We start from the raw sequence: 11,395 nt of genomic DNA, 5'->3' as shown, positions 1-11,395 counted from the left end.
GCTATTTCATTCCAGCTCCATTCACAAGCTGGTAATAAACTTACAACCTATATTTCAGATTAAATGTCTTCAGCAAATGGAGCCAGCTTCAGATTTCTCATAAAATTGTGGAAAGATCACTTCTGCTCCCTGGTGGTGGCACAGAGAACCACCTCAGTGTTTATCCATGCCTCCTGGTGGCATAGACTGGAAAGTGTTTGAACATTTTTGTAACCCAACTCTTGGCAGCATTTCATTATTTGCAGTGTAAATCACACACTGTCTCTGATATGCATAACATGCTATCTAGTTAGAGGGCTGCAAGGTACCCACAGCTGAAACTGGCTGACTATCCCGGTTGCTGCTTTCGCCTGCAGCCGAATTGGAAGCGTTTGAAAGAGTGTGTTGTATCTATCAGCCCTGACCAGAGGTGTGTGAGCGCTTCAGAGGAGGAGGAGCGGTGAATGAACATATAACAGCTTTGAAAAAACAAACAAAGGCAATGCAAAGCACGCCGCAGGCGGCTGTACAAAGATCTAAGAGAAGGCTAGAAAAGAATACAAAGGCAACTCAGGTACACAACAACTCAACAGAGTATCTAAATCAGCGTATTTATCACAAAATAATTTCTGGAATATGAACATAAGAGCTGAATTTTTTTTCCTGGCTGGCCCAGATGACACAGAGGTTGATGGACAGTAGTGCAGCGTCGCCTCCTCCTGCTGACAGGCCCTCCTTCACCCAGGACAGGCCAATCTGTACACACAGCAACACAGACACACAAAGCCCATCTCAGTCACCGCACAGCCCATTTGTCATGTCAAATAGCCTCAGAGAGACACGGCGGTCAAGTTATAGAGGTGATTGTATCAAAGTGACCCCAATGCGATGGTCATAAATTGCTTGCTTTATGGTGAGGTACTATAATCTTGTTCCATTGATAGATTCGAAAACAATGAAAGGTCATAGTCAGCTGATAAGTAAAATGTAGATTGTGTATATAATATTTGAGATTTTATGAAAGAAAGTAGGGGAAAAAATAGCTTTCATATTTTAAATTAAAAAAAAAACATGTTTCTTACCTTGAAGAGAGTGATAAGGTGTAAACATGGCACTCAGCTGGATGTCTCCATATCTTCATCCTTGTCTTTGTCTGTTGTTCCGTTGGTTCCTTCTGTAGATGCCTCCTTGGTGGAAGTAGCTGTCTTTGGCCTCTCCTCTGGCATTTCAGAAGGTTCCAGCACTGTAGTGTCCCGGCTTGTGTTGCAACCCATGATTTGGTCTTACTTTCTACAGTGCACTGTTCAGCTGATGGGAGACAGAGGCGTATGGCTTGTTGAAACACTGGTCATAGCCCAAGACCTGTATAAGTGTTGTGGGCTCAGGTGTTTTTTGTTCTCTATGGCAACATCAAGACTTCCTGTTAAGTTTGGGCACCTGATTGTTTTGGTTTTACTTTACAAACCTTTGTCTGCCGTTTGTACTGTACAGCCTTTTTGTAATTACCTCCTAAGCAACATTGGTTGAGAATTAATTCTGGAGCATGCCAAGACATGGTTACGGCTAAACACTGAAGGGGATTGTGTGTCAATCACTGGGCAGCCATAGTTTTCAACAATTGATGTGCTGGGAGTTTCTGCTTTCATTACGTCATAGGAATATAGATTTTTTATGTCTCACCAGTCAGTTAATGTCAGAGCAGATCTGTATTTACGGGTCTACTGAGTCTAAGGAAACAAAAAGTGTAGATCATTACTACAGACCGCTTGTATGATGGTGGAGTGTGAGACAGGAAATCTAATTATATTCAATTATATTAAATCATAAAATTGCAGTCTTTACTTTAAATTATGAAAGTGGGTCCCTTGCTGGTTGGCCATTGGGTAGCACTGCTCTGCCAAGTAAAAAGAGGAACCACAGCAGAGTGAGGCCATTAACTGTTTAAAGTGGAAATTCAACAGAATCCAAAAAGGTCTTTGCTGTTAAAGTCTGATAATTTTGTTAAAGAATAAAGAGCATAATCTAATGATTAATATCTTATTGAATAATAATGATATAAACAGACAGGAATAGGAGACGTATGGTAAAAAAAATGTATGTTTATTGTGTATGTATCTTTTTTTAACACTGATTGCTTTTCAAAAACTGGAGTTCATGGTGACATGGAAGATTACATGAAAAGTATTTTCAATTTAGCAGCATCTTTTAACAACAATTAAATACATGGTTTCGGACATGAAAATACTCTGCTTTATGTTATACACATACTAATATGCATACACAATTGTTTTATTGTCTATGCCTATTTAGAAAAGAAGATGTCTCCTACTAAAGTGACTTATCAATGTTGGCTATGTGCACTGGAGAATCATATCTGTCAAAGTCAAATACTGGACCATGATTGTCTTTTAAACAAATGTCACAAAATCCTTGTGTATATTAAATACCCAGATTGAATTCAGAGAAACTTTGTGTCTTCAGCAAAATATAAAAACAGCCTTCTGTCAAGCTGCACAAACAATGTTCTGAAAGGACAAATAACCAACTGGTGTAACAATAAGTAAAACACTTTTCTTCAATATAGTATCAAATCACCCATGATATGAGGTTGCAAACAGTAATCGCTGAAGCTGATGATAGGATATACAAGTACTATTATTATCCTATTATTATAGTGGCATGCTGCTCCAACTTCTGCACTTTTGCTTGGTTCCTGCAAAGAATTGAATTATAACTTTCATCATGTTTTCCATTGGCGATTTTAGATCCTTTTAGGGGGGCTCAGGTTTGATATCCTGTGTCGCTGTCGACAGTGCTGTGCACCTGTGACCCAGTCAAGGAAAGGGCAGAAAAATAGTGTTGGCCAATCAGAGGTGGTTGTGCCAGACTTACGCCCTTGGCTGAGTCTCTATCTATTCTGTCAGAGGGAGAGCAAGACGAGTTGTGAAGTTTAACGTTGGTCGTCCCCAGAGAAGAAGTTTGTTATTTCATGGAGCAGATTGGATCCCAAATTGCAACCTAAGCAACTATAATCTAAAATTGCTGAATGCTAGAGCACTGTGTCAAATTGTTCATTATTAATGTGACATTATTACTGCAAAGTGTCAGGTTTGGTTCCATCATGGTGTTATAAGTGTCAAAAAACGCTGGCTTATGTTGTTGTTCAGTAGCTAGCTCAGAGATTATTGTCTAATAAAATTACTGATGTAGTGTGTGTGTGTGTGGGGGGGGCTTAACACATTTGCAAAGCATTGTATCCGTGTCACATTCTAGTTAAAGGTGTCCATCCTATAGGTCTGATCCTAGAATCGCCCCTGACGTTTTCAACAGTCCAAATTTAGCAGGATTTGAAATTTTTTAATATATTGAAGAATGTATAATTACAGGATAAAAACACACAGAACACTTCATCCCTCACTTAATCAAATCGAGCCAGTTGGAATCAAGTATTCATTAAAGCCATAGACACTGATGAAGCTTGACGTTAGCTCACCCACATGAGCAGGCGAGCTTGTCATCCAGTTTCAACTGCGGCACTTGGTTTAACTTTATTTATCCGTGGAAAGTCAACTGAGCACTTCCCAGCAATGCTCTACGCCATACAACATTATGGTTCATACACGTCAACCTGTAAGCTGCTTAGGACGGCCACAATCATCTACGATCGGCCACTGAGCTGAAGGTTTAGTGCCTTTTCCAAGGGCCATAGGTGTCAGAAATAGTGCAGGGCAAAAAAACAATAAAGACAGAGACAATAAATAAAGAGACAAAGACAAAGAATTTGGCCCAAAGGAATTCCTAAAGAAGTATTTTACGGCTGGAAAACATTTTTGAAATTGGTGCTACATGACCAGAGAAAACAGAGAAAAGAAACTGTGATATTCCTTCTTTTTTTTTTAAATATTGGCAAAGTGTGATTGGCAAAAAGAACACCTGCCATTGTAGTCACAGCCCCAGCAACCGGAGCAGTGAGACGTAATGCTCCTCTCTGCTCTAGTGCAGCTTTGGCCTTGTAACTGGAGACGGCTGGTGCTGGTCTCTTCTTGTCACGCGATCATTCACCACATTCCTTAGTCGCCTCTGCCAGGCTGACTGACCCTCCAAGCAAAGCCTCTTCGCTGAAGGACCATCTTCCTCCTCCTCTCTTTCTTCCTCCTTTTGCTCTTCTCTATCCAGTGACACCACATAGCATCGCCTGTTGGGTGGCCTGCCTGTCCTGATCATGTTATTGATCCTATGCAGACACTGTGGAGACGGGAGGGATATTTGTAGTAACATTTAACAGTAACTTATTCACTTAACCATATTTAATTGTGACTTAATCACTGAATCATGAGGAAATCAATACATTATTTCCATTAAAAAGGTTTACTAACAAACTGATAAAAACTAATAAATAAAATGTGTTTCCGATACCTTCTACCTACACTGTGAACAAATTGAATTTAAACAATTTCATCACAGAAAAAGGTTTCCAATAATTATGGCCACAGACCTCTCGGGGGCTCGAGTTGAAGTAGTACAAGAGTCCGGGTGTACGGGGGGAAGTGGTTTCTGTGTTGTGTGGTGAAATGTAGATGGAATGGCTGCTGGACAGCCGCTGTCTGCGAGGAGATGCTTTCCACTGTCGGGGGTATGGAGACAAAGGAGGAGTGTCTCTCTACACAAGAGTGACACAGAACGTGTTGAAATAAATCCCATCTTAAGTGATGTAGTGATACAGTATTATGATATTTTACGTATACATGAATGGTCTTTGGGGTTTTTGTGATTTCAACGTGTTATTTTCTGTTCTTTTTCAGTTGTCAAAATGCTGACACTTAAAATGGTTCACTTACTGCAGAGGTTGGGGCAAACTGCTTGGCAAAGTGCTGCATCTTCGTCGTGTAGATCTGGTTGTAAAAGTAAATAAGATTTCCCCTCTCCTGGCTAGGTTCTGGGTAATGTGTTGACGGTGTGTTGGGGGTTGGGATACTGACGCCATGGTTGCCATTATCTGTAATCAACAATGTAATAAATAGTCGCCTCTCATCTTGGAATTACAGTACACTGTCTCCTGTTCCATTACTGATATAATGCAGGTGATATAGTATGAGTAATTGTGGTGACTTGATGTGTTTAATATTTTACACAATGAGTCATTGCTCTCCAGCAACACAATACGTGACTTATGGCTGACATGGATGTGCTGCCCAAAGGCCTTCAGATAAAGGGAACATGTTTGTGGTGGAGCCAAAGGGGAAAACAATCTGTTTCATTTGGGCTAACAGGATGTGTCTGTCATTGCAATAGCAAAATCAAAGCATGTCTAATCTTTTAATTAAATTAGCATTGTTATAGCAACTTTGCGCAAAAGCACAAGTAAAAAGTTGCAAGTAAAAATCCTTTAGTAAGTAAAAGGCTAAACAAACAAATTGATAGTAATATTATTATGTAGAAGGACAAGTATATAAAAAGTATAAACTGATGTATTTCTTAATATGTGTAAATCAGCTTGTGTTTGTCTCATCCGGGTAATGAGAGGAAATAACAACTCCATACTATATTTTCCTGCATGCAGATGAGTGAGTGTCCTCTCTCATACTCTCTCTCCCACTCTCTCTTACTAAAGGGTTTCTTACTGTTGTTTCCAGTGAGATAATTTTCTGTCTCTGTTCTGGACATCAGCACATTTTTGCAGACCTGAGAACAGAAAATGTTTGTGTTTATTTCTTTTGAACTAATAAAGCTGAAACCTTAATCACACTTTCAGTGACACAGTTTTTTTATACTCAGTAACATTTTGTATTTTAATAATCCAATTTTGTAAGCAATTTAGCTTCTACATATGATATGCATCAGCCACACTGTTCTTACACTTCTTTATATGTCCCAATGAAAAGCAGGAATAATGAAAAAAAAAAAACCTTAAACTTACACTTACACTTTTGCTGGCAAGTGGCTGAGACTTGTAGCACTTCATTATGAGTTTGAAGGGTATCTCCAGATTTGTAATCTGTAAAAGCAATGCTAAAAAAATTAATAATTTGACAAATGACCATAAAAGGTGTTGAGAGAGTACCCTCAGAGCTATTAAAGCCTAGTCTCGCTTGCAAGCAAGGCTTCTGCCGAGTCCACACAGCATTCCGGGATGGGAGAAAAAATGTGCTCTGGTTTATTGGCATTTCTTTAAATTAATCATAATCTTCTCGGTGCAGTGCCAAGCACCAGGCGGAGCCATGGTGCTGCTGCAAAATACCCTCGGTGCCCTCATGCCATCAGACTATACAGCTCTTCACTAGGGGGGAGGAGGAAATAGGGCAGAGAGGACAATACATACATACATACATACATACATTCATTCATTCATACATACAGTACACATACGGACATACATACATACATATCTGGACTTAAATTCACACCTGGTCACTTTATCACTTTAACACTGGACTCAACACTGACACTTTAATAATAATTCATGGTCTTTTCTTTGTTTATTTGACAAATGTTTCTATTGTTGTTATTATTGTCATTTTGTCGTCTTTATACTGTCTTTTTTATCCATTTTCTTATTTTCTCTTTTCTTGGTAAAACTGATGCTGGAATTTTCAATTTCCTCGCGTGAGTCATCCCAAAAGGATTAATAAAGAGAAGTCGAAGTCAAAGTCTAATTAACTTCTTTAGGTGGAGCATGTACGTTGAAAGGTTGTTTTAGTCGTGCAACAGAAAACTTAGATTGGACCGATAGTCTAGCTAGCTGTCTGGATTTACCCTGCAGAGATCTGAGGAGAGGTTAACCATAGTCCTCATAAATCGACTGGAGTTTAAAATTACAAAACAAAGAAAGCGAAAGGTACCAGCCGGAAAAGAGGTACATCTGGCGGAATTTCAGGTGGCACCGAAGCGATCCCGGAAGGGGAACATTGTGGAACATTGATATGTTGTAGATTAATCAAAGCCCACCTTAGCTATAATGTAGATGGCGCACATGAGCAGTTGGTCCAGGTGACGGTCTACCATGAGGTCAGTGCAGTGGACCAGAGAGTGCTCAAAACAAGTCCAGATCTTCAGCCGCAGATCATCACTAATGTTCAGCGTGGCACACAGCTCCCTCAGACGCTTGCCCATCAAGCTGTAAACCTGGACCAAAGAGAAAACAGGACCATATTAAACATATCTAAATATTCCAAACAAATGATTACATTCCCATATTACATTGTGTCAGTGTTATAATATACAAACATAGTGTATATATATAGATAACATATAGTAAAAGTAAAGTTTGGCTATTTGATCAGCTGGACATAAGCTAAAAAGCACACAACACAATGTGGTCTGTCACAAACTCCTGCATCATTTTAATCAACTTTAATGTAGATTATTATAATTATTATTATTATTAGATGTAGATTAGCAGGTTTTTTCTCTCTTGATTGCATTTTTAAATGGTTATTGTAATTGTAGCTCCAAATAACAGTTATCGTCCCACTCAAGCAGAATGTTATGGCGTGCTAGATTAACTGACCTTGCGAGCAAACAGATGGAGGGGGTTGCTTTTCTGAGGCCTGTTTCCAGCTGATGGGGAACGCTGTTGGTCAGTGCTGTCAGATAGTTCAGCTCCCAAATTGAGTTCCACTGGCAAAAAAACAACCAAATCCATGATGACAATACTGTACTCCGCCATGAATTACAATTTGTTTAAAATAAACGGGAGCTTTGAAACTACATGTATACCTCCTGGTTGGTTTGTGTCAGGTTGAAAGTCTTTTCTCTCTGAATCTTCAAGCTGTGTAGGAAGCATCACCTGCATAATAAAAAATTAAAAACCTTATTTAAAGCCAAGCATGTGTGAAAAAACACTATTGCTTCTGCTGTTTTGATGAAAAATGTGCCATTCGGTCAGTAGAAAGAAACATTTGAATCATATTTGCAATTTAATCTCACTCAATATTTGTCATCATCATCACTTTGGAAGAACCTTGATTATTAATTCAATAATCAAGTAATCAATAACAACTCCTGGTGCCAGGTTAAGTGTTTTTTTTTTGCGTGTTATTGCCAACCTGTTTGCAGGTAGGCATATGGCCCTTGTTAGCTCTGATGTCTTTCCATAGAGGCGAGTCGCTGGTCCAGGACAAGCTCTCCAGAACTTTCTCTTGAACTTGGGCGAGGTGTCTGACCACAGCGCGAGGCAGGCCCACTTCAGCCCGCAACACCGGCTCAATTACCTGTCAGACCATAGGAAAACAAAATGGAGGGCGGAGGTATCCTCAAAACTGGGATCTTGCTTTGGTTCAAATCAGATGGCAAACTATCTGGTAAAAAAACTAAGTCTCTACTCCCTAACAAACCACTGCTAAGTTAAATTATTCGTAGTGTTTCTGTTCATAAGTGTCAGTTTTAAAGTAACAAACACTGAATTGGTATCTATATTGGCTAATACAAACCCTGACTAATATTTGATACTAAAATTCTGTCTGTGCACATTCTCTTATTTCATGGACGTTCATTGAATCAACATACGTGCAAACATGTAAACACCTACTGTTCAATAAAGCAAGCAATAAAAGCAAGCTTGGGCACACCTTCAGGAAGTGATATGGTGCCAGTTTTAGGATCTGAAGGAGAAGGGGAAAGTCATATGGCAGATGGTTTGAGGATATGGTTATCTCCAGACAACAGGCCACCAGACAGCTCTGGAAAAGATCATTCTCCAAGATGACCTGCGACAAACACATGCACATCACAAAACGAAAATGTAAATTAAATACGAAGATCAACACTTGATTTTAAAAAGGCTCAGGAAGGACATACACATATAGTAAGTATAGCCCATTCTGTATCACTCAGTGTCTGTGCATGCAGTGCCTCCAGTGTGCAGAAAGGGTTTTGTTAAACAGCAATTCCACCTGTGGCCACATGAGGGCGGTCCACTCACCGAGATGTCAATAATGCCCAGCCTCTTCCTCTCTTGACAGGCAAGATACTCGAGGATCCTGTAATACCACATCCTGGCTCTTTCACAGCACGTTGCTGCCAGATCTGGGAACAGTATCACATGGATTGTATGTGACATGTATCAACAGCAAAAGTTTGTTTTCAGAATCTGATACCTGTCATTAAAAAACACTCTCTAACCGCGTGGGGATTTAGAATACTGTAGGTGAGCAGAGAGTGGTTTCCTGCTCTGCTCAAAGATAGGTTGTTTATTCTGATAGAAACAGAAAATAATCATAAAATCAACTATAAAAATTCTAGGTTAAAAACCAGTAACACCGTGAAGCCTCTGATTGTCTGTCCTCTCACAAATATTAAACGTAAGGTAAAAGAGTTCTTTAAACGTGAATTTAAAGTTTAAAGTGAAGTTACTATCACATCCCCTCATCCCGTTATGGTAGGATCATTAATCATTTAAGTGTACCATTGGCGTTCCCATTTCCTGCATTGTCCCTGTGGTGTTGCAGAAACATGCGTAGCATAGATGTCAGTCTCGTTTCAATCACCTCGGTTGGATCTCTGGAGCAAGCCCTGAATCAGAGCAATCAATTCAGTTAGTACAGTGGCATAGGGGTTAAATGAACGGGAGTCGTTAGAAAACGTTTAAAGTACTTAAAGTGGTTTCTCAAAGCCCTCACTGCAACTGTAAAATAATTTAAAGAGTATACAGGAACCACCTAAACTTAACATAATGTTTACACATAGTGACACAAACCTTTGTCTTAATGCAAACCTGTGTGTTGTATAGTGTCAAAACCAAAGCTATGTGGAGTGACATTAATTGCAGTAACCCTACAGAGACAGCATTTTCTCTATGACACTGGTCAATTATTTAAGGTCTTTTGTGGTTTATAGTGACCATTATAGCATTTTGTTACACTACTTGTACTAATACAACACACAGAGATAATGTTGTAATTCCATACCAACAAAATGGCCGCTGTGTGAGTAATACTGAAGGTAGTGCTAACCTGAACAGAGCAATCAGACACTCACTAGGGCCAAACCTTGGCCGTCCTCCGTTACCCTGAGGCCTGGTTGCCATGGTGAAATCCACACTCACACAGGATGAGAGTCACCAAAGGAATGGGCACCTGAACAGGGAAAAGAACATTAGAAACAAACCGTTCAGTGCAGTACAATCTGGCCTCATCAATCAACCACTAAATAAACACAATTTGTAAAAATGGTTAGATGTCATATTTTTTTATTCATAGTTTGCTTTATTAATATTTATTATTTTCATGTATCTTTATCTTTATATCGGTCTGATGCTACTTTTTTAAGAAGCTAGGCACAATGACAACACTCACATTGTACTTATTAAAGTGGTAAGTTTCACCCTAGAAACTGTCTTGCACAAAAACCACAGACTATAGAAAAACATGGACAGGGTTTCTGTGAAGTCAAACGCCCAGCTGTTCCAAACGCTAAACAATCGGCCTACCAGCATCTCACAAATCTACACATTACATCTTGTTTGAACACAAACACAAATGTACCTACCATTTAGCCTAGTGGTTGTTACTTCCTGTAACCAAGTCAGTGGCCCAGCCAATAAAGCCAACCAAGAGTTATAGCCTAAAACTCAACAATTTGTGTACAAATACATTAGTAATGTGTGCGAATATTACTAAATACATTTTGAACTTTGGACAGAGCTAGGCTAGCTGTTTCGGGAGCGTGCCTATGTTCCCACAGCACTATGTTTTCCAAATTTTTAAGATTTTTTTTTCACTGAAAATAAGGCCCTATGTTCCCCCATTCCTATGATATTTTTCAAAATTAGGCCCTATGATCCCACATTTTCTTTTTCAAAAATTTGTATAAGATTGTATCCCCCTTTCTCCCAATTCGGGGTTAGGGTTAGGGGTTAACCCTAACCCGACCCTAACCCTAATTTTAATAATATTAGAAATGTGGGAATATAGGGCTGACCCCACTGTTTCCGCCTGCTTCCAGTTTGCATGCTAAATTAAGCTAATCCCCTGCTGGTTGGAGCTTCATTTTTAGCATACAGAAACAAGAGTGGTATCAATCTTCTCATTTGTGATGAGGTCTCATGTGTTATTGTACATCATACATAAAAGTTGACTGACGGGTTGAGTCAGTTCTCAGCTTCCATTACAGCTTTAGTTGCAGGCTGTATGATGTAAACATTGATCACAAGGGATCGGAGGCCATGGTTCCAACACCACTTTTAACGGGGTAGTTTTACATTTTTGTAGTACTATTGTTACTTTTACTTTGAAAATTCCTTGCTCCCCCTGGAAACAGCCTTCTTCTCTACCTCGGCCATTTCAGTTTCTGTGTGTGTTTGTTCCACTTCATGTCCGGCCTCAATGGAGACACTGTTCCTCTAATCACTCCCACATGTGCTGTTTATCATTCTGAGTTACTGTCCTCAGTGAGTCAGACAGCATGTGGTGATACACGT

At 39.5% G+C, this 11,395-nt stretch overlaps 1 protein-coding gene and 2 long non-coding RNA genes across 4 annotated transcripts in view; 1 reads left to right on the top strand and 2 right to left on the bottom strand.

The window, feature by feature from the left end:
• Positions 1 to 576: 576 nt before the first annotated feature.
• LOC116692532 (uncharacterized) lies at positions 577 to 1,359 on the bottom strand. The gene is made up of 2 exons (XR_004332722.1): positions 1,062 to 1,359; positions 577 to 735 (listed from the first exon to the last, which is right to left on the bottom strand). It is a non-coding gene; the product is annotated as an uncharacterized LOC116692532 (long non-coding RNA).
• A 1,325-nt stretch (positions 1,360 to 2,684) lies between these two features.
• The window catches only part of LOC116692539 (uncharacterized), a 14,687-nt gene continuing 5,976 nt past the window's right edge, over positions 2,685 to 11,395 (top strand). The window contains exons 1-2 of the long non-coding RNA XR_004332725.1: positions 2,685 to 2,764; positions 11,138 to 11,143. This is a non-coding gene — a long non-coding RNA (uncharacterized LOC116692539). The remainder of the gene's footprint in view (positions 2,765 to 11,137; positions 11,144 to 11,395) is intronic.
• LOC116692501 (retinoblastoma-like protein 2) overlaps positions 3,419 to 11,395 on the bottom strand; it is a 10,510-nt gene continuing 2,533 nt past the window's right edge. The window contains exons 2-14 of one of the 2 annotated variants that reach the window (XM_032520852.1): positions 9,930 to 10,052; positions 9,383 to 9,489; positions 8,900 to 9,003; positions 8,547 to 8,684; positions 8,025 to 8,189; positions 7,696 to 7,765; positions 7,487 to 7,596; positions 6,925 to 7,101; positions 5,903 to 5,974; positions 5,601 to 5,661; positions 4,818 to 4,975; positions 4,475 to 4,639; positions 3,419 to 4,224 (exon numbers count right to left, since the gene is read on the bottom strand). In XM_032520852.1, the coding sequence (XP_032376743.1) occupies positions 3,973 to 4,224; positions 4,475 to 4,639; positions 4,818 to 4,975; positions 5,601 to 5,661; positions 5,903 to 5,974; positions 6,925 to 7,101; positions 7,487 to 7,596; positions 7,696 to 7,765; positions 8,025 to 8,189; positions 8,547 to 8,684; positions 8,900 to 9,003; positions 9,383 to 9,489; positions 9,930 to 10,003 (1,653 nt within the window). In that variant the 5' untranslated portion in view covers positions 10,004 to 10,052 and the 3' untranslated portion in view covers positions 3,419 to 3,972. Of the gene's footprint in view, positions 4,225 to 4,474; positions 4,640 to 4,817; positions 4,976 to 5,600; positions 5,662 to 5,902; positions 5,975 to 6,924; positions 7,102 to 7,486; positions 7,597 to 7,695; positions 7,766 to 8,024; positions 8,190 to 8,546; positions 8,685 to 8,899; positions 9,004 to 9,382; positions 9,490 to 9,929; positions 10,054 to 11,395 lie in introns of both variants that reach the window. The other variant, XM_032520859.1, reaches the window with a different exon arrangement.

This window comes from Etheostoma spectabile, chromosome 1 (genome assembly GCF_008692095.1).
Source record: "Etheostoma spectabile isolate EspeVRDwgs_2016 chromosome 1, UIUC_Espe_1.0, whole genome shotgun sequence".
Lineage (NCBI taxonomy): Eukaryota > Metazoa > Chordata > Actinopteri > Perciformes > Percidae > Etheostoma > Etheostoma spectabile.
This window is presented reverse-complemented; position numbering and strand designations above follow the sequence as displayed.